Source organism: Dryobates pubescens, chromosome 8, assembly GCF_014839835.1.
Source record: "Dryobates pubescens isolate bDryPub1 chromosome 8, bDryPub1.pri, whole genome shotgun sequence".
NCBI classification, from domain to species: domain Eukaryota; kingdom Metazoa; phylum Chordata; class Aves; order Piciformes; family Picidae; genus Dryobates; species Dryobates pubescens.
The window spans coordinates 14,620,078-14,643,998 of NC_071619.1; the positions used below are offsets into that span (position 1 = coordinate 14,620,078).

At 35.3% G+C, this 23,921-nt stretch overlaps 1 protein-coding gene across 2 annotated transcripts in view; it reads right to left on the reverse strand.

The window, feature by feature from the left end:
• IDE (insulin degrading enzyme) overlaps positions 1–23,921 on the reverse strand; it is a 62,940-nt gene that overhangs the window by 15,441 nt on the left and 23,578 nt on the right. The window contains exons 11-17 of one of the 2 annotated variants that reach the window (XM_054163525.1): positions 22,742–22,845; positions 13,329–13,431; positions 12,037–12,159; positions 9,797–9,879; positions 5,006–5,150; positions 2,721–2,831; positions 559–679 (exon numbers count right to left, since the gene is read on the reverse strand). In XM_054163525.1, the coding sequence (XP_054019500.1) occupies positions 559–679; positions 2,721–2,831; positions 5,006–5,150; positions 9,797–9,879; positions 12,037–12,159; positions 13,329–13,431; positions 22,742–22,845 (790 nt within the window). Of the gene's footprint in view, positions 1–558; positions 680–2,720; positions 2,832–5,005; positions 5,151–5,668; positions 5,814–9,796; positions 9,880–12,036; positions 12,160–13,328; positions 13,432–22,741; positions 22,846–23,921 lie in introns of both variants that reach the window. The other variant, XM_054163524.1, reaches the window with a different exon arrangement.

Genomic DNA, 23,921 nt, shown 5'->3' on the forward strand with positions numbered 1-23,921 from the left:
AAACCAAATTATTTTAGCAGTTATGGTTAAGCATTAGATTCACCATAACCAGGCTCATAACCCACCACCACCGCTAAGCCACTAAATCATGTTGGGTGACAGGTTGGACTTGATGATCCTTGAGGTCTTTTCCAACCTTGTTGATTCTATGATTCTATGTTCCTAAGCATCACGTCCATACCTTTTAAATACTTCCAGGGATTGTGACTCCACCACCTCCCTGGGCAGGATGTTTCAATGCCTGATAACCCTTTCTGTGAATAATTTTTTCCTAATACCCAACCTGAACTTCCCATTTGAGTTTTGCCTGAATTTTTACCTGCAAATTTTGCCTTTTGGGGTACTGAACTATCTGCCTGAAATGCTATTCTTTCTGGAAACTGGAGAACACCTGCAAAGGCACTGACATCCACCTGCATCAGCTCAAGCCTGGTACTGCAGGGGCTTTACTTGAATAATGAGCAGAGTTCAAAATAGGTACCTTCATTAGTTTAGTAACAAGACATTTTCTGTAAACAAAACCAGAAATAATAAAGTCTCAAAGTGGCAGAGAATTACCATCTAGAGCTTCTTTTAATTCATCTTTGGTCCAAGCAACTTCTGTCATCAGGAGTCGGAGATAATATATTGCATGCTGGTGAGGCTGTTCAGCCCTGAAGTTGTTAAGTGATCTCATATACTAAAACAAAATAACAAAGTTCAAATTACAGAACTCTATTACTAAACATAAAATATTAATCTTGTACTCTTGACTTTGTGTACCATCAAAAACATACACTTCAAATGTCAAGAATGTTCTCTTGCTTGTTAGACCTCTTCAAAAATTGTGTTAAATTACCTTAGTAATAATGTGAGCTTCTGAGCCCATGGATTAAGCAGTAACCATTAAGAGAGATAAAACGAACATGAAATCAAACTTCTCCATAAAATTAATGACTGGAAATTAAATTAATGCCATCAGACCTAAGTATTTAGATCAAGTTGCTCGACCAAGGAAACAGACATTCTGTGATGACCATCTGGGGAGGTGAAGAGAGCATCATGAATAGGAAAGCTGCTTCCCTGTCTGACTGAAGAGAAAAGCACAGGAGCACCTGGGAAATTCTTTGCACTCTGTGCCAGGATAAAAGAGGTACGAGGTAAGCTTCACCAAAGAAACTCCTTGAGAATCCAGCTGCATGTTTACAAAAGAAGTAAAACCTTTCTCCTCTACCAGAGGAACTGGAAAGTGCAAGCTAATAGTTCTGGATAGCTGGGATCATTTCCAAAACAGGAGAAAAGTTACCGATTTCAGGGCACATGAGTGAGAAACGGTGAGCATGAAGTAGTCGAGGGTGCAACCTTCTATCTGTTCCAAACTGAAGAAAAAAGCTGTTATCTCCCTTATCTGTTAGATGTACACACAAGGGGGAAACTGCAATCTCCCACCATTTTTGTATTTCGTCCTTATTTTACATACACAAAACACCTATGTAACGCAAGTCTATGAAATGACAAAACATACGTAACACAGAAACAAAATTCAAGCAGGGAAACACCTTAAAGAAAATGATTCATAACAGATCCTTCACATACATGTAGGTTGTGGGTTTTTTACTTCGTCATTTGGCACATCCAGATAAAGTTTTCAGATAATTCATGTATCCCAGATACACGGCCCTAAATAAAGTGCTGCTGTAATAAATCTACCTCATGTCTGATGTCCACCTGTTTAGAATTTCCTACGAAAGAGTAATGAACTAAAGAAGGCCCTGGTGTCTGTCTAGGCCAATCACATGTTCAAATATCACCAACAGCAGATGATTAAACTAAAACTCTATCAAGCATGGAGTGATCCTTCTTGCAGCCTTAGCTTTCATTTACTGCAGACTACCTGCAAGCCTTCTGGGCCGATCCTTCTTGCAGCCTTAGCTCTCTCATTTACTGCGGACTACCTGCAAGCTTTCTGGGCCTGAAGTCAGCCTGTTCCCATCTAATCCTTGTGTACTCATTTACACCTCCATCACAACTCATTGCGATGAGTGTCAGTATCTAATTTGTTCATTTCCTTTGTTTTACCTCTGTCTTGCCCTAAAGAAAGCACCAGAACAATTACCTTTTCTTTGCCTAGGAAATGTAATCACTGTTCATAAATTTACTTCAGAAGCTGAACAAAAATAATCTAACATGCATTCCATATATATACACATCTGTCATTATATTTAGGAAGTCAGACTTCCAAACATCAGCATGTACTTAAGCTTTTGCATCACAGGATCTTTGCCCAGGAGCAGAGCTTCTCTTTACATCTGGAGGGAAGAAATGCTGTGAATCTTTTCAACATTTCTTTTCCCTCTTCATCCATTTTCACCTTCTTTTATGCCTAGATCCCATGGGAGCCTTTCCAAATGACAAAACAGGATATAAAGTTAAGAATTTCCCCTTGACCCCTTCTTAGATTTCTCTCCTATCAAAGCAAGTCACAATCCCTTGATCAATCACAAGAAAAGTGAAAGAAGATTTCAGGGCCAGTTATGTTTAACCAGAGGATGTAATATGAACACTCCAGGGAACCCATGGCCACAAAAAAAGACCAGAGTGAAAAAAAAAAAACGTCTGCAGTCTGAATGAGGCAGAATTTCACTCTGTATTTCCACGGATAACCAGCCCTCAGATTTCATTTCAAGTCAATGCACTCAATTTTGAATTAATCCAAACTGTAGATTTCTCATGCGGCTTACCGCTTCCTTGATAATTTCAAATCGTTTCTCATCAATCTCAAAAGTAGCCATTTTCTCAATGATCTTCTTGAGCAAGATGTGTTGCTTGTCATTATAACCTTTTACAGAAAGCTATGGGGAAAAAAATGCATAATTTGCTTTAAACGTGGAAGATAAAAGAATAAAACAATTTTCAAGCCTTGTATAATTCAGTGAAGAATACATTTTTCAACACTTACTCTCCACTCAACATTATTCAGCATTAACTTATTCTGAAATAAAATCCCTTTACCCACCAACAGATAACTGACAAATGTAACACTGCACATACTCTCAGGAGTTATGAATGTAGAGAATTCATGTCAATTCCTGTTAATGTAAGCAAACTGTACTCAGAATATGTATTTTTAATCATTAGCAAGTATTCAGTCCAGTCAGTAAACTGTACATTTGGGGTGCTGAATTTGTTTTACTCTAGGTTTCTCATTTTAGTAAAGAAATCTAGATGCAAAGTCTTCTTAAATATTCTCCCCAATTTTTTAACCTTGATTCATATTCATCTTGTGGCTCAAAAAAATACTTTGTGGAAGTAAACACTACTGTAAGAAAAGGGGTACTGTCAACAGCAGCACAATTCATAGCCAGGATGGTACTGGGCTGAAACACCAAGGTAGTTAGTTAGTCTACAAGCATAATGAGATATTGATCTGATCATGCACATTTTTTGTCAAAGTATACACAAAATAAACCTGGCCATTGAAAAAAACAACACAGGAACTTACAAATTACTACATGATTGCAGCAACATACAGAAAGTTATTCTAATGAAAAAAGGCATTAGAAAGCCTTTTGGGGGAATGAAAACCCTTCAGAATTTGCTCTTGAAACAGGAGTTTAATTATTTGTGCTGTTTAATTATTAAGGACAAAACTAAATTTTTAGGACACAAAGCAACATGCAGGTTAATTCCTATTTTCTGATTAGAATAATGCTTTCTTCTATAGTTGATGAAACAGACCTGAAACATGACTTTGAAGAGAAAGCTAGTGTAAATGAAATTATGACAAAGGTTGGTATCCTAAATGGCATTAGAACCCTAAACAGCATTAGCACCCAAACTGTTCAACAATCACTGTGAGTGATTCTCAGTATAGTATCTGTCCTTGCTTGAAGTATCAACATTGTACAATTGCACCTATTGACTATAAGACTTCCCATGATATAGAAAAGATGTACCCAGATTATCAAAACAGAGTAAATTTACTTAATACATGAAAATACAATCTGTAATTACAAAGAATACAAATACTCTACAAAAAAACCCCGCTAAAAACTAAAATAACCACAAGCTTCTAAACTCAGACTAAAAATGAACAAAATTACATATGTGCACACCTCTTTTTAATATTTTTTTTTAAAGGAATCAACTCTGTATATGGAAGCATCAGCAAGTTTTGAAACTGAGAACAGATAATTAAGTTTGCAGTAAGTTCAGTGAATGCTACCAGGAAATGAAATTTGTGTTGGATTGAAAAATAAACACAACAAACAAAAAACCACCACCAAAACCAAGAAATTGCAGCACCCTCTTTCATATAGAAAATGTGAAGACAATATATAGCACATTCTTTTACTAAGATGCTTTGGAAAATACTAATTCTATAGGAAATTTAAAACAAATTTTTGGTATAAAATTATGTTTAATAAAAGTTTTTAACAGATTTTAAAGAGACACTATTAAAAATCACCTACCATGAATCTCACAGAAGCTGAGTAAGAAATAACCATTTATCACCATATTAGTATTTATCAAGTGAGTATTGTCAGCTTTTAAAAACACATTATAAAATGTGTAATAAAACCAAACACTAATAAGGGGAAGCCATAAGTATCTAGCATTGCATTCTAAGGAACCCATGCACAACATATTTCCACAGCTCACTACAGCAGAATTAGAGAGTAACAACAAAATTGGTAATGCTGAGATTCACTCAACAGGAAAGTTAATCTTTTTATGTAGAAACCAGCAATTATTACCACTCAAGATAATCGTGCAAGCAAGTAGAAATGTGAACTAGAATGCAATCATTACACTGCACACATGTCCACAAGACATTGCAATTTTAAATATATCACTCAGTACTGATTAAAATACAGTTTTGCTTTGCCTTTAATTCATGAGATATATGCAAGGGAAAAAAAAAACATTAGCCATCTCATTTAGAAATGCAGAAGTCAAATGTTTTCTCCAAGCTCAACAACTCCCAAGCTGTTTCATTTCCTCCTGCATTTTTTTTCTTACTTACAAGTATTGCATTCATTCCTGATGCAATGCCATAGACCAAACCTGAGAGGCGTGCTGCATATGTATACTCTTTTAAATCATCCTTCAATAACCTGATAAACAGGTATGTCATGTTGCAATGGAGAGGATCAGCATAAATGTAGCGACTAACAAAAAGAAAAACAAAAGAAATGCTTTGATACCTCAAGCAGTGACAAAGTAATGGATGAAGAAACATGACTGAAGAGTATGTATATGCAGCCTCATGATCAGTAGTAGTTCTTGAATAGGAAAGCTGAAGTGTACCATTTTATTTAACAGCATGAAAGTATTTGAGAAACTGAGATAAATATTTAAGCTTGGATTAGGGTTGCTTTTTTCGTCTTCTTTTGTTTTTTGTTGTTTTTTTTTTTTTTTAATGGAAGAACCAATCTTACAACTAATTAATGGTATAAAAATAAAGAAGAAAATTTGCTTAATATGAATGGAAAGATTGTTGAAGGCTTTGAATAAAATTCAACTTAAAATTCAAATTAAAGAAAGGATGGTTAATAACCAAGACCAAAAGGAGTACAGCCTTAGACCCATTTTTTAAGTAGTAGTCCTTCCATCAAATCAATATAAAAATCTTGATGAGTGGAAGTAGTTTTAAGGCTCTATGCTCTTCCTTGATTTGGGTACTTACATACATCCCATAGATGGTATTTTGGAGATCATAGTTCAAGCCAGCTAGTTCTGCTGCATATGCATACTCGTTGAGGGAGTCTTTGAGTAGTTCAAGGTACAAATAGGCCATGTTACAATGCAAGGGATCCACGTAAGCAAATGGGCTGGAAGAAAATGTTGAAAGCAAAACATGCACTTTAAAATTATTTCTCAGTTTCTTTTGGCCTTTTAAGTTTCATCTGAAGGAAACAGTATTTACTGTAAGTATGCTGATGGATCCCATTACAAAGAATTTCTATTTTGAAGCCAAATATGAACATACCTGAAAATAATTACTTAGCTCGCTTATGGTTTGAGTGGTGTTGAAATATATTGAGGATTCCAGGGATATACACTTATTTGTGCTCACAAATCAAGACACATTAGACTTTGCTGCACTGTTAGAATTCACTAAGAATAAACTAAATACACTATGAATAATCAACTGAAATAAAAGCCCACATACTGAACACAAATTGATTCTTCCACATTATCAGAAAACAAAGTAGTTTCTATTATAAAAATTAAAAGACTAGCTATTTGTGGTATGAAAATATGCAGTATGTGCTAAATTCAGTTCAGAAAGAAGTCTGGCATATCCATTTTCATACCACTGCACTCATTTTTCAATAGCAACCACTGCAGAAGCTCCACTGTTGTATGACCGCAAATAATACTGTCAAAAGATGTCTCAAAAAGAGAAAGGCAACTTGAAGAGTCAAGCCAAGTTTCAGTGGTGCTAGTTGTTTAATATCTGTGTATTTCACAGATTTGCAAAGACAAGTTATGTGTACCATAATGGAATATTTATTTCTAAAACTTCTGAAGTGCATGCAAATTTATCATCAATTTCACAGAAATAAATCAGCAGTATCTAACACAATTAGTTGGCAGGATATGGCTTGCAATTCAAAACCACACCATTTCCGTGTATTTTTCTAAGCAGTCACTAATGGTCACATTGAGAGACCTGCTAATATGTATGCTTATACTTATACAGCATTGTAGTGCAGAGTGTATACCAGTATTGAAGTAATAAAATGAAGATGAGATTGCCACAACACACCTGCTGACACCTTTAAAAGTTACTAGCAACGTTTACTAAAACCTTGACTTCTTCCTCTTAGATAATGGAGAAGAACTTAAGAAGAGAACAATTGTTTAAAAAGAATTTAAAAATAGCCCAAAACCTTAGTCCTGGATATGCTGTTTTACTAAGTTCATTCTTCCAGACTTGGGCTTGTGTAACTTAAGCAAACAGATCAGTAAAAAACTCTACCATTTGCATTTTTTCCTACAATGAGAACTTCCCAGAACAGCACAATTTCAATATGCCAAATAATGCTAACCCAATTAATACTGAAAATTTTAATTAAGACTGAATTCTAAGACTTAAGTCAACCCTTGTTATCATAAGCTTTTATCCAAATTCATTATTTTCCATTTTGATACTGAAGACTTAATAATTTTGAGTGATTACTGTAGTAGTCTGTATCAGTTATAGCTTATCTAGACTCAGACGGCAAAGACCAAAAGGGAGTTTGGAAAATAACGAAGACTACTAAGTCATTAATCTTCAAGTGAAAAATAGCAAAAAACAACTAACACTGTTCTAAGAGTTGCCTTCTATTACTGACAAGTTAGTAAATAAATGCTTATTTCTAGCTTACTTTTTTTTTCCCCCCTAGATTGAGGAAGCAGAACAACTCAATCCCCATCTGGAAAGTCTAGTTTTCCCTCCCTCAAACAGAGCTGCAAGTAACATTGCTGGTTACCACATGAACAACTCAAGTTCTTTCAAGGTAGAAAGTGTCTAGCTAAAAATAATTAGCATTGTATTTTTAACATCCGTATCTCTAAACCTTGGGAAACCTGAAGGGCAGAGCTGATGATTGTCTTTATGAAGTTTTCAAACAGCAGCATGTTACACATTGTTATTTTGCTTCCTTTTAAAACACTATTGTCAAGCTCTCAAGCAATACAAAAGCAAAAGCTTATGCAGCCCAAAGGATGATGGGAAGTCCTGTACGGGAGGTTGTTACTGTGGTGTTTCTTTAATGTAAGACTTAAAGGTTTTCAGTTTTGGAACAAGGTGACTTCAAGAGGATATGTGTTTGAAGGAGAAACCACCCTTATCAACTTCTTAATTCATCTGCACAGCAGCAGGTGCTGTAACATCTGGGTCAGGAATTCTTCCTGTGATTTCTGATGATCAGAGCTGCAGGCAGAAGAAATTCTAGGTTTTTCTATCTTCCTGAAGTTGTCTGTAGAGTGAATACATTCTTGTAATCTCCTACAAGGCAGCATAGCTATCATAATCCAGTCTAGAATTGGGGCTAAAACCTTGTATGAAATTTCATGTTATTAAAATGGTTTTATTCACCAGTTTACTTGGGCACAAGAACTACAGGTAATTTTATCAAGTCTTATGAATAAACACTACGTATTTCACCAGTTTCTCCAATGACCAGCAATGACAACATCGCTACTCTGGAGAGAGAGAGATTAACTAAGAATCTTGATTAAACATCAAAACCAGGCAAATCTGACTACAGCTTCTTTTGGAGATGATGTACTCTGCACTGTCAAATTCATATACAATTACTATATTAAAGAAAAGAACCCCTGCCCCCAACCTGTAACCATTACTAGGAGAAAAGAGGTAAACCATTCCATTACGTTAGAAAAGCTCATGTACCCTTAAAGTTTTTAAAGGGCTCACTGAGATCAAAGTACAAATCCAACTTGGAAAGACTATCACCACTTATCTAGTTGAAGATGTCCCTGATCGTTGGAGGAAAGTTGCGCTAGATAACCTTTAAAGGTCCCTTCCAAACCAAATCATGCTGCAATTCTGTGATACTGTGCACATACGTTAGTGTGCTCTACATAAAATCATTACCTTTCAATCATTCATACACTAGTATAGAGACTGGATCACTCAGTTTGGAACTGATTTAAAAAAGCAAAAACAGGCAACCCATAACAAATTCAGTGTCCAGCAGTAACATCTTGTTTTGGATTTTGGACCAACACAGTACAAGGGAAAGCCACCAAGTATGAAGAAAGACAGCGAAGTATTGCAACCATTGTCCTCTGAGTAAGAGATGGGCAGTCAGCATTTAGTTCTTCCGTTTCCTAACACACTGAAGTTGAAACAGTTGTAGTGTTTGCCTTGTGGTTTCAGAAAGCAAAAATAAAGGTGATACCTATTTTCCCAAACTAGTACCAACATTAATACCAAGATCTGACGATCTCTGATAAATTCTCTGAAATTGTCAAGAAATATTTCAATCCAAACAAGGACTCGGCACTGTGTGTAGGAGCATCTATTGGAGCCCACAGAACAGCCTTTCCAGAGATATCACTGAATCATTTAATTACACCACTCTCAGTAGTCCTGCACAGAAATAGCTGCACTCTAAAGACAGCAGTATTTTTTCAAATTCAAAAGGCAAAAATTATTACTTGAAAGGAACACTAAGAAGGTACCTCATCATTCTGTCTTTAAAAAAAGTAATATTCCTCTGACAAAAATAACACAAGACCAGAACTAACATTACAGCACTATATCATGCATCTTGAGGCGAGAACCACACTGATAATAGACTGTTCTTCTAAAAAAAAAAAAAGCAGCTGTTAGTGTCAGTTACATAAAATCTCACAATTTTAAGCACTTAAAATTTTGTAATTATGCAAATTGTAAAAAGTAATTTGCACATAAACCCACTACCAGAATAGCGTTTTATAAAGAAACTATCTTTAAATAACACACACCCATTTTCAAAGAGGTATATTGCAACATGTAGTATGTGCTATTTATAGGAATATTTCAGGTATAGAAAATAAAACACAGAAGAAAGTTTGTTTAGGAAGTCTTTTTAGACAATCTTTTCCTGTTAATATATAACTGGAGCACCTCAAACTGCTTGCTACTCCACTACTGTACAACTTGCAGAAGCCTTAGCTTTAGATCATACCACATATTCCAATGACAAACTTTTTAAAGCCTCAATACGTGCAAAGAAGTTTTTGCCACAGAAAAGCAGATCCTCAACAAACAAGAAACTTCTGGAGAGCAATTCATGATATACTTAATATTGCATACCTGAAAAATTCAAAGTTGAGACAAGCTTTTGGCAAAAAAAATTTGTCATCTTGCTTGAACCATAGTTTGCTCATAGCAGTGTCCTGTGTCAAGAAAAAAGGTTAAGTCACCTAACTTTTAACTGCAATATATCATATTTGTTTTAAAAGTCTCCTCACCACTTCAAATCTCAATTTAGTGTTGTCCCCTTGAATTATACAACTCATATTCTTGCTATATACATTTGTATATACAACGATCTATCCTTGTTGAGACTCTCTTCTTATCACAACACCTTAACAAGCAGTTGAATGGCTGCGGCATTGGAACTGAACTTCTGATCCATATGACAACTACTTTTCCATTGTGCAGCACTACAGCTGCATGTTTTAGACTAAAAATATAATGGTGCATTTGATGCTTTTAGTAAAATAATTAATTATTTTTATGTTGTTTTCAAGTAGCATTAGTAACAAAACCCACAAACATTTAGAAAAACAGTAAAAACTAGTTGGAAATTAAAGGCTCTGTCTACAATAATTTTTTAGAGTAATATCCTCATACAGAATCAAAACAATTCTCTACAGCTTTTTCTCCCTCAAAAGCTGTTACATTTAAACCCCCAACATCCATCTGTAAATTGCTATACACTGGAAAGAACTTGTAAATGCAAAATTATTTCTCTTTCTCATGTTTTTGAGCAGATGTTTATTGCTTATCAGGGATTTGGCATTATACTTTTCTCCTCCTTTCCTGCATAACATAAGTAAGTCTTGTCTCTTACACCACACCTTCTACACAGTATTTGATGCATACTAAAAAAGCCAAATTACTGTTCTTTCTGAAATAACAATTTTTTTTTCTTCTGTTAAATTGCTACTGTACAGATTAGAATACATCTTACATCAGGGACATAACTGTATGGTAGAGCTGGAGACAAACAGTAGGAATTGGAGACATGATCCAATAGCTGGAGATTACTATGCAGTCTGGCTCTCAGGCCAAAGTCCATCTCTTAAATGCCCTCTTTCCTGAGGGTTTTTTCAGGGCAAGATATGCTATTACAACAGAGCTGAACCTAGTGGCATGCTGCCAGTGAAAATGGCCATCCCATTGCTGCACTTAGGTTCCCATTCATAACAGTGGTCCAGTTCATAGTGGTTTTGTTGTTCGGGTTTTTGTTTTGGGGGTTTTGTTTATTTGTTTTGGGATTTCTTTTGTTTGCTTTTACCTAATCTCTGTTGATTTAGTTATGGAAATGTTTTGCTGTGAAGTCTATTTCATCAGGTACAGAAGATTAAAAAGAAAAAAATTCCCTCAGAAAACAAGTGGAAAAGAAAAACTAAAAGCAAATACATTTCTAAAGCAATCATGCCTTAAAGCGAAGTTTTTGTGTAGATCAATTACCTAGCTACAGAGACACTGAAGGACCATCAAGTTTCTGTAGCAAACCAATTAGTGTTACTGAATAGAGCTGTAATACGTGTCCCTGCTGAGCTTTAGGGTTTTAGTTCAGAACAAGCACAAACATGTGCTCCAAGTCCTTCTCTATTAATGATACTGCTTCAAGTATATACCTAAAATGCCATATGCAGAAAAATAAACACTTTCCTGAAGGGTATCTCTGCACTAGACATATTACTCCAGCATGCAAAAAGTATCCCTGAATTGAATATTCAAGCTGAAGCACAACAGGTAATTGAAGAATACTTTTCTTATTTATCCTCCAAATAAGCCTAGAACAGAGACAGGCACTGTCAAAGATATCTGAGATTTGTTAAATGTATTGAGATAATTAAGTGATGCTTCTAGAAGATTGGACAGTGATGTTTATTTACAAGTTTAAATCCCTCTCTACCTTTTTGCATGCCATCACAAGCTTTTTTTATATATAGTTATGAAAGAGTAGCCTTGTCTACACTCACAACTTACTGAAAACTGCTCAAAAAAAAGTTAAAGGAGTGGCAGCCACCCTTCTGCTGAACAAACAGCTTTAATTCTATTTCTATCAATTGTTAACATGCTTGGAAAACAACAGAGTTCAGGGTGTTTGTATATTCATTTTTGTAAGAACCCAAATAGTCAGAATTAAATGTTTAGCAAGAATGAACCACCTACTGTCTTTTCCAGCAGTATCTTGCAAAGCCATGTTTTTGTTTATTGTACTTCGGAACATGACATGATCTACATTTTAAGAACACATTAGAATTTACTTCTAACTTCACAGAAGGTCAGCTATAGAACAAATACATATAGCATACCTTGACAAGGGCAGGGTACTGTGTTGCATCTGTTTCCAGTGGCAAAATCTCAAAGTTAGTAGGAATGAACTCATTCTTCATTGGAAGCTTGAATTTCCCATTCAGGTCAGCATTTTGCCATTTCTAGATAAGTAGGAGAAAACAATGAGGCTAAGTAGAATTTCTGTCTAATGGATACCTACTTATTTATCTTACACGGCAACAAAGTATTTTAGAACATGTACCACTAACTTATGTATAAATGCTATTAGGATAAGAGGGAAAGAAAAGTATCTGGGAAACCAAATTGAAATATGTCATCAACAGGATGATGTGGCTCCAAGGAAGAAGATGAAAGATAAAAATTACTTTGAAAAGTTTACAGTAGAATAGAAGGTGATTCTGTCTCTGTTTTCTGCTACTGTGAATTCTACATGAAAGTATTAAAACAATATACATAAGCAAGAATACTATCCAAGACCATAGGCACGGACAAGCTAAAGAAATCGAAGTGTTCCTATGCTATGTTGGTTCAAAGTATGTTTGGCTGGCCCACTTTAGCTCTAGGGTCTATTTTACAGCCACCTCTTCTTAAAATAATGGATCAATAAATGAATTTCAGTAAGGATTTGCCTGCTTTCTTTGCTTTGGAGTTTTGATTTTTAGGAGCTTATTTAATTGGCAAAATGTACTAATTTTCTAACTTGCAAGAATCATAGAATGTCAGGGGTTGCAAGGGACTTCTGGAGATCAAGTCCAACCTCCCTGCCAAAGAAAGATTAGCTAGGGCAGGTCACATAGGAATGCATCCAAGCAGTGCTGAAAGTCTCTAGAGAAGGGAGACTCCACAACCTCTCCAGTCAGCCTGCTTCAGTGCTCTATCACCCTTACAGTTAAGAAGCTTTTCCTGATCAACTTCAGAAACACAGTGACATAGAGCAGTCGCAAAAATATTCCTTTAAGAACAGATTAGTTCATTAACATTTAATAGAGACTTCTAAGTTTTAAAAAAGTAAATGCTTACATTTTTAAGTAGCCACTGCATAGTAGGATCTTTTATAGCAAATATGGCGTAACATTCCCTGTACTTAACATGGTTTAAAACCATTAAAATGTATCTGTTCTCTGCAATAAATATTTGAAATCTAGAGACTAATATAAGATACTTTTCATAATATTAAACAGACTTATTGTGCAATTTTCATACAGCAGCAGATTTCGCTTCTCCCTTCAGCTAAATGGAAAATCAGACAAAGAATTTACCACTGTCTTTCACTTGCATATCTTAGAATACATTAGAAGTTTTAACATGCCTTAATAACTTCATCAGAAATTGCTTCTTGCTTGTACTGTGTTCCATACCAGTCTTCCGTTCGGTCAGTCTTTCCTTCAAAAGACTTGGAAACTATTGCAACTCTGAAAAAAGGAACAAAGCACTTTGTCATGAATGTATCTAAGAGAAGACAGAGAAATCAGTCAGAACACTATTTCTGTTCCATCACTAGAATGCATTTATTTATGCAAATGGTACGTGGACAATTAGAGTACATTTGGATAGCAAGTCTATATAGGCTGAACCACACATTAAGATTAATCATGAAATTATCAGCATCATTTAATTTCACTGTTTTTTCTGAAGTGATAAAACATACCAGTTATACACAGTTACTGTTGCATGCAATTTCTGGTTTTTAGGCTTAGTACTTGTTCCAGAAAACAGAGAATGTGATTCTTAAGATCTTCTACAGAATGAAGTTGACTACAACATTTTTCATACCATCTATATCAGCACTCAAGGTATGTAAAAATATTGACTACAGAAAATTTATTCCAGAGCTAGCTTTTTAGATTACATTTACTGCAGTGTCACTCTTCTACTCAATCTGACAACAAGAGAATTTCTTCATTTTTTAAATCATTCTCATATTTTCATTTCAGAATTCTGAAATGGTCAAAGTTAGCACAATTACCTCCTACATATATTTAAATGATCACTAGATGCTCAGTGGCACATTAATGAACTTTATCAAATCTTGTGCAGATGGCTAAAATAAACATTAAAATACAAGAAATATAAGTATTCTTTTTTAAATCACAAAATTTTCAGGCCATAAACATTCTGTTGGGTATTTATAATGTGTATGAAAAGGTGTGGCACAAATCATAACAGGCATATGAATTTGCCTGAAACTGTAATATTTTACTTTACAATAATGTCAAGGATTAAGGCTGGGCCAGCCAATAAATGCAAGTACTTAGAAGACTGCTGCAAAGTAAAATCACAGAACTGGTTTTATTCTAACTCAAACCAGGACAGCAAATACCATACTAGAGAATATACCTGGGATGAATTCTGCAAAGCCCTGAAAAGTTCAAATATGTGAACTACTAATATTGCAAATGCCTATGTCCCTATCCCTCCTTTTTCATTTCAAATAAATCACTAACTGATCCAAGAAGGTTGAAGAACACAGGATTCTGCTGTATTTAGTTCTAAATTACTCTGAGGTTTTTTGAATCTGTGCATTACAGTTGGGGAATGGTGGGCTAAATAACTAGCATTAGATGCATTCAAATAATGACAAGTAGATCTCAAGAGTCACATGGGACTGTGAAGACATGTTCTCTAGCAATAGATTCAAAAGCTGAAGCAGGACTTGCGCTACAGTCCAATTCTGAGACCATATTTTAAATAATATACAAAAAGAAGGGCAATCAAATCTCACTTTTAAGGGATGCAGACTTTCTCTAGTTGGAGGGAAAACTTGTACTCCCCACCTTTGAAAGATCCACAATTACCATGAACACATACATGCACAAAACCCATTCCCTCTGCAGAAGTTAAGCAATATCCAAACCAGAATGAAAACATTCACCTTTGGGATACATTATTTAATCTCTTATTGCAAATGACAGTAGAAATGGTTAATTCTTTTTATTGTGACTATATTGTGGTTTTGTATCTGTTTGCATGTTACAGTTAGTTCACTTTTTATGCAAAAGCAACAATTCCAAGTAAATATTCAGCTAACAACTAAGCACTTCAACGCTAGAGAATATTTGTTCTTGCAACACAGCAGACACTAAGCAGACAGCCTGTTGTTCATGTTAAAATGAGCCATAGAAATATGCTATTATGTTTTGCATTTTAACTTGGGACAGCTGGTGAGCAAAAGCTCTGTCACGTACAGATGAAGTTGCTAAGAGACTAAAAATCATAAAATCTACGAGAATTTCAGAGTAACTTGCCAGGCCTTTCCATCCCTTACATAAAAAATATAAAGATAATTTTTTAAAAAGGATTAACCTAAAAGATTACCCAGAAAAAAATCCAATAATCAGGTGATCTGAGCATTGAGACAAAGGTGTTTTATGTTATAATATACAGGCATTTGTTTTTCAACATTTCCTCCTCCTACCCTTCTTCAATATACCAATGCTCGAGCAGTAGTGACAACCCAAGCACCCAAACATTTTCAGTGAGAACGTACTAAAATTAGAGAGCTAAAAATAATTCTGTCTGCTCAATACATAAAAAATATGGAATTGTGGAAATCGTGATTGCAATTCCTCAAGCAGTTCTGCTTCAAGGGATCCTCCTGCCCTCCCTATATCTTGATCTACTGGAATCATTACTTACATTTTGAGCACTCAGAAACCTGGCCCACAAGCACATGAAACAACCCAAAAGGCATTTCATCTGCCCAAGAATTACAACCTAAACCAAGGCACAAGCACCAGCAGCAGTCAACATGAGGACAGAAAAGGAGAAAAGAAGCACAACAGGCAGAAATAAAATTCCATGCAGTTATTTAAATGTACCATGATGCATCTTTCAAGTTACCAAATACATAATGTTACTTTTGCTTCTCATTTCTGTGTTGTGCTGTATAGCACCATGAATAGCCACATGGGTTAAGACAGCATTAATATGCACTGGAAAAGCAAGAGAGAATCTTTAACAGGATCTGTCTATATCATATTTAAACTTAACCAATGCAATTAGGCATCCGAGCCATTCATTAACATGGAGCACAGATGTAAAATTAAACTGCATTTTTGAACATGCAAACTGTAGTCCTCAGTGATGGTCAATTTTCCAAAAGAAGCACGATTTCTATAATGTGATACATATTTTCCTTTTCTGGAAATCTGAAATAGAACTACAAGTGGCAGATCCACAGAAGAGTGTTACTGGGAAGAGAATTCGTGCCTTAAAAAATCAAGGTACTTTCAGGAAAAATTATCAACTTTTCTGTTCCAGATTTACATAACAAAACTCAGGCTTCTAAGGGTGAAAAAGTAACAGATTTTGTGGTATTAGTAACAGATGGGTCAAAGCCAAAAAAATTAATTTATACTTAAGAAACAATTGTGGTTTTTTAGGAACTAATTTAAACTTTTGTCTTCCAAATGGTGGTGTTGTCAAATAAAGGGAAAACCCAAAACATTCTCTTATTCAAATGTGTAAAATAACATGATGGAGACAAAACCAGCAAAAGCCTAGCTCTGTTTCCTTCAAAATCCTCAGTAAAACTGATGTGAGGCAATATATGCTATGAAAAGCCACTTCCACACAAATCTCATCAGGACACAGAGTAAGAGGGTAAACTACATGCGGAGAGATAATGAGGGAGTGCAGCATTCTAATCATTCTGTAGAAACAAAGTTATTTGTCAGGGTTCAATAAAACTAAGTTTTTATAAACACACTGGTTTGTAGAGAGAAAACAGCGTAAAAAAGAAGAGATTTTCAAAATCCTTAATCAGATACAATGCAATTAAAAAATAAACACATACATTCTATATTTGTATCATGTTTATCATCAAGGATGAGCAGCACCGACTGCACTGAAGAAACTGCTCAGGATCTGTGAAATTCTAAGCCTCAGAAATTTCTCTATCAACATTTTTGGCATTCATTTTATTTTTCTTCCCTCTAGAATAGTACTAGCACTGCACTTCAGCTATCAAGAGGGGAAAAAAGAAATGTTCATTTGCTATCTGGGGAAAATGTTCTTTAGTTGCTTAATCCGATGAGTCACTAGCTTCTTAGATTTTAATAAAAGCATTTATTCGGCAGATGATGAAGGGGAAAATTTGTACTGGAAATGATGGGAGTATTACACTTTTCAGTTAAGACTGCAACACATGCCAAGTCTATTCCCTTATCTTCACAGATGGCTGGCAAAACCCAATGCAGTTTAAACAAGTAAAAAATGATACTTACATCTTAAAAAGGTTTCTCTCTTAGGGAAATCAAGCTACTGAACGCAACAAGTAGTGTGCAGGGGTGGGAGGGAGGAGGAGAATATGAAAAATTCCTGTTATGGTTCAGTCAAGCAGAAGCACATATGGATACTTGCTACCATCTGTGAGTATGGATATTTTTCCATACTTTTTAAAAACACAGTTTGTTAAGAAAATAACATATGAAAAGCTAAACTTTTAAAAAGGACACTGAACGATATCATCTAACTGGGAATGCAGATAACCCAACACTGATGCCAAGAAAAGTCCTTAGTGCAGGTGAATTCCAATAGAGTTGCAAAGAGGAAATTATAAATACAACCATGATAAAAAGGAAAAACTCAGTTCAATGGAAACTAAACCACTGCAACACACAAGTTATGAAGAGAGCAAGAAAGTGAAAAAGAAAGAAAATAAAGAGAAATAAAAAGGAAACAGGGAAGAAAAAAAAAACAAACCAACAACCAGTAAAGCTAGGATACCAATCCTGTTGTAAGAAGGATAATAAAAAGGTATACATGAGCCTAAGCAGCAGTACATGGTGGATAACCAGAACATACAACACTTAAGAATCTTCAACTTGGTTTGATATTTTGGGTTTCTTTTAATAATTTTGAAGAACACAAATAGTCTGAACATAAAGAGAAAAAAGATGCGAATGTACGGTTGTAGGGCAACAGCAAATGCTAGCATGGTTTTAGTCTACACATAAGCAGTAGATCCATCATTACTCTGGCCACATACCATTCAAACTACAAGTAAGCCTGTTGCTGCAGCACTATAGGACTCCTGCAGGACTCATTCGATCTGTGTTAAAGTAACAATGTTTTGCTGAATTCTGCTATCGAAACTGCATGTGATCAGTCTTTGTGCACTCTCTAGTTTGTATGTACTTATATTTAAGCCTCAACAGGACATCTGTAGGCATAGCTGTGCGTATTTAAGCTTAAAAGAACTAGCCTTCTTGTATTTACTATCTCAAAACACTACTAGAATCTCTACAACAAATGAATATATAATTGCTTTAACAGTAAGCTGAAGAAGCTATAAAATCAATTATATTCCAGTTTTGAAAGTTTCTTTATTTCCCAATATGCAGCTGTTTTTATTCAAATGCTTGAAATTATATATTGGATGTAACCTGCTTCTTTAACCAAGGGAAACAAAGAGACAATGTGGTTAGTCTGCAGGAAGATCAAATGCAACATTTCTTCCAGCAGTCAAAAAACAAAACAAAACAAAACAAAGCACAGTAAGAACTTAGAAGCAAGCAGGGTGAGACCCAAGACATTTAAATTCCAAGATTATGTGGAGACTCAAATACACAGAAGTTACTAGATGACCATCCCTCTCTGATCACAAGCTTTCCTGATTATCATTACTCTTCCACTATGAAAACTCTTGACACCTTCCTGTACAGAAAAGCAAACCTATTCTGTCAAATTTCGTTTCCAAAACACTCCCACCACTGTGACTCTCCAGTCTAAATATACTAAACTTTCCTATTTGAAAAGTCACATAAAATAGCATTCAAAACAGGCTGTGTTTGAAAAGCTGAGATGAAAATACTCTCTCCATTATCTGAAGAATCAAAGCTCCCCACTTGCTTCAAACACTGAAGCTGAACATCTTCAGCTGGTATTTGCTCTAGTTCAAAATGAATGCTTTTTCTTTATTTAAAATTAATCCACAAGTACCAAGTGTAGAGAATATTTCCATCTCCAGCCAAGTCACTGTCAAAAGTGAGAAGACTGATGTAATCCTACAGAATGACTATAAATGATACATACAATTGTAAACAATTGTTTTACTTGGTCAATAATGTTTCAAATAAGTTATGGCTAAATTCTCTATCTTTTCACAATTACTTTTTCCTCCCTCTCTCTCTAAGAAGATTTTGGCTCATCTTGCTCTTTCTTCCCCTTAACCGAGAACAAAGAGGAATGCAGAATTACAACTGCAAGTTCAAATATGGGTTTCGATTACTACGCATTTAACATTCTAAATTCTTCTAAAAATTGCCACCGCTATTCCTGTGCTTCTGAGGACATTATACAAACATGAATTCTCTCCCCCTATCTGTATTCTCTATGCCTTCCTTTCTCACACTAACAACTTTCAAACAAGCTTAATTATGGCTATTTTGAGGTGGACTACTGTGAACGGGAAGGGACTGTCAAAAGGCTGCCACAGCCAGCAACAAGAATATCACAGAAGACTGATGAGTGGTCTGTGGTGTCCAGCAGCACTTTGTAAGCTTAAAGAGTCTATGACTGTATCTACATATATTAGTTTTCTCTCACAACTTTTTAAAATTTAAGTAAACACATGCTTTGGAAGTTCTCTGGCTGAAGACAAACACTCAATTGACATTATGAAAGGTATCTTTCCCTAAGACTATATTGTTTTCTTGCAATATGAAGAGCCACATTTTAAAGCTGGGTGAAGCATGAGTAAACATCAGAACCAATTAAGCAACTGTCACTCATTTATTAAATCAGTATTGCTCCTAAGCAATTAAAAAAACAGTTAGAAGTTCAAATTTATGTGGAATTTGGTTAAGATTTCTGCTGTGTATAAGTAAATATATATTCTCTCTTTTAATTACTAAACCCAGGGTTTATGCTAAAGGTAAGCTGGGGCATAGATGAACATGGAAATGCATTCTAAATAGACGTATTTAATACAATAGGAAAGATAAACTGGACATTTTCTTTGTTTGCTCAAAATATGATCTTTTGAAACATTTAAGCTTTACTTGCAATATGCTACACATATCACACACAGATGCACACCCACACACAAAGATATAGCCCCTTCTTTAAAGGGCATTTATTACTATGGCAACTACTGTCACTGACATAGGCAGCTCCATGTATTTTATCATTACTTGTCTACTCCTAGAAACACCAGAACCCCATCATATCTACAAATGCAGTTCAAAATCCAATTTTATCCTACTTTAACCAGAAATTACTTGAATATGACAGATTTTGTCATACAAACACAGTGAAGATTCATGCTCAAACTTTAAAGTAATTCACAGTAATTTCAGAACGGTGATATACAAAAATATAAAGAAATATATGAATGCATGCCTTCCTGCCCTTCTATATCCAAAACTATCTGAAAAATTCAATTTGGAGCATATTCAGAAACAGACCCCTCAAAAAAATATTTTTTTTTTATATCTTGTATCTGGCTTCCAAAGCCCTGGTGAATAGGTGTTCAAATACAGTAAGACTGAGGTACAGAATCACAAACAAGAGCTTGTTCTGTGTTCTCATACATTTAGTATCTCTATACCACTAATTTAGTATTACAATTATACACCAAAGATCTATTAAAAGAACCAACTGGAAGGGGAAAAAAAAATAGTAACTACAGTAAGAAAAAGAAAATTCAGGCTCCACCGTGCTACTGTAACTGTTGCCCAAGCAACATTCCAGTAATAGAGATTGCATGCACATTATGCATACATACAAATATAAACACACGAATTCATATATTGTCCTACTGAATCTCTGCCCTGTTCAGTGCACTGAACAATTAAGAGCATTGTTCCGTATTTTATGTTTTGCTCAATGCATGATCTGATGACCTCTTTCCAATATTTACCTCTTCTTCTAAATACATAGAATTACCACAAGGTCACTATCACAGCACTCAGTGTTACAGGAACTAACTTCACATTTAAAACCAGAACCATTATTTGGACCGGGTGGACCCTAAGTACCATCTAGTTCCAATACCCCTGGCCATTGATGGGGATACCTCCTACTATACTAACTTGCTCAAGGCCCCATCTAACCTGGCTTTCATTGGATATTGTAAGAGACATTCAATTTCATAGGAAGCTGAGGCATCCATGAAATTATGGCATACCCATCATTTTAGATGCTCACTTTGAAATTTTTTGTATTATTATTTCCATTGTGTGCTACCTCATAAATTAAAAGCAAAGATTATGCCGAGTTCTTTGTGGATTCAGATCCTTAGCAGTCCCTGTAAGTTAGGCTTTAAGATTTTAGGCATAATCAAGAAAACAAAAAGGAATGAGTAATTACTGGTTTGCTGTGGTAATTTTGTTTTAGTAGCTTGTCTTGTGCAATTTAGGAAGTCTGTGACAAAGCAAAGAAGTTAATTCTCCTGAGCAGCATTACACACGCTTAACCTTGAAGCCGTGCTTTTTCTCTTTCTGCAGCTTCCTTTACTTTCATAACACATCTTCCAATTATACTGGCAGGTCAGGAAGAGCAATATATGACACTGGTACATTATAATGCAGTTCCAGAACATTTCTGTTCTCTAAGAACTGAAACAGAAGTTTGTATGGAAGGGAAAAAAAAAAACAACGAAGGAAAATAAAACCAACCAACAAAAAAACCCCCACAAGTCTTGGTAAAGTTTAGTTTGTTTAGTCTGCACAGGCTTTTCTGCTCAGTTCCTCAAGGTTTACTCCTGGACTCAACCATCCCCAGCAGTTCCACTAGCCAGCTTCTCTATCCATCCTTGACTAAGACACCAGCTCCCCACAGCTACCACTATCCCCCCTTAAATTACCTCCATGACATTCTTTGCCATCTCTCTTGGTCCCAGGCTCTCCCTCCCTTCCTTAAAACATTTTACACAGGCCTCCCTCCTCCTCTATGAATAAGCTCCTTTTTTTCCCTGCCCCATTATCCTCTCTATGGCTTCCAGATTCCTTCACTTATAAATCATCATCTCAGCAAAATACTATGTCCCTTATGCTGGTCTTTAGGTATTCAAACAGACATTAGGTATATTTGCTCCTTCAGCCTCTCTTCTCTACCCAGCTTGGGTAAGAACACAGGTTCCTCAAAAGAAGGGAAGAGAGGCTTCCCCTTTTTCCTTTCAACATCTGGTCTGGTCAATTACTGAGTCCTGAAATTCGTACTGAAGCACACACATTCTTCAAAGAAAGCCCATGCACAGTATTGGTCACTCTCGTATCAAAGACATGTTCTGCAAGTCTGAGAGCTTTTAGCAGCGAAAGACAGTTATTTCTACCACATAAATGGATAACTTTTCCAAAAGGTCCACTAATCTACAGTTTCATATCATTCCACAAGGAAAATAAAGCCTTCCTCTTAACGGATTTGCAGACCTAGCTCTAAGAGCATTCCATATAAAATGTCCTAAGAATTTAGGGAGGCAGGATAATTTTACTATTTTTTTTCCCTCCTAACAGTTGAGATTCCAAGTACATTCCTACAAACGACTTCAGTATGAAGAAGACATCCTGCATAGAAAGGACACTTCTCTCTGAATGGCAAGATTTCCATGCATTTAAGAGTGCTTATTTTCAATAGCAAGCACACAGAACAATTAGCTCTTTTTCAATGACATTTACTTTGCAGCTGTATGACACAGCTAAGAATTTGTGTTTACATTAGTTCATCTGCTATCTTACCAAGTTTGGGTTAAAATACAAGTTATTGCGGTGTTTAACTTACCGAACATTTTCTGGTCTCAGTTTATCCAGTACCATCTCTATTAAATCAGGCCTGAATTCTTCAAGCAAATATTCAGCAGCCAATACTTCTTCTATAGGATAATACTGAAAAACAAAGCCCAGAAACATGTAGATGTATTAAACAAAAGGAAAGCACAAAAAGCTGCTGTTTCTTAAAGGAAATGAAAAGTATATACATCTGGTCACTAAATCTGTATTACCTTGGTAATTTCAAATTAGAAGTATTTAAAATGTTTATCTTAAAACTAAACACTAATGTACTCTAACAATGCAGTAATATTTCTGCTACAGTTGATAATTTTCTATACTGCATATTGCCACTCTTTTCACTTAAGATATTTTATGTCTTGATATAAAAAGTAATCCACCTCTAAATACCTCTTGGAAGTAACTAAAGGGAAAAAAAAAATGACACAGTAAATGCTGACCCCTGGAGGATATTTTTAAAGATAAAAGAATACCAAATACTCTGGTGAGTATACCAGATTGCACTTGGGAAAAACAGAACCAAGAAAAGCAAACAAACAGAAGGAAAAAAAATCACTACTTTTTATTTAAAGCAATTTAAAGGAAGGTATATTTCAATTATCTAAAAGCATAACACATTTTTTTTCAATGTCAGGAATTGTGTATTTAGGATCAAACTGAAAATCTTTGTAAAAAACAAAAACAAGTTACAATTCTTCTAAAAAATTCCTCTGTGTTTGACAGGAAAACTCTGTTGATTAACATCTATTTAACAAGGAAATAATACCAGGTGACCTAACACCTGATACTTGCAGTCTGCTATACATGTGGACTTCCTTTGACTAGAATTATGAAATGGCTTTCTGCAGTATGTATATACACACAAAAAACTACAGTGAAATGATTTCCAGATCACAGAGTAACTCAACAAAGGATTCTGGAAAGGACAAAGGGCTGGAGAGCAAGGACAATGAACCAAACCTTTGTTACGAAAACTTCAAATGTGAATGCTAAACATTCAGAATTTCAGAGGTCTCATCCAAAGGATTCATCATACACATGCTCATTCTGCATGAACAGGTAAACAGACTAAGCAACTTGAAGGGAGATTTTGAAGTATTTTATGCACTTCTAATCTGGATTTCCCAAGGCCATAGAGACTTAGTGACCTAAAGTCTATGCTTTATTTCCTT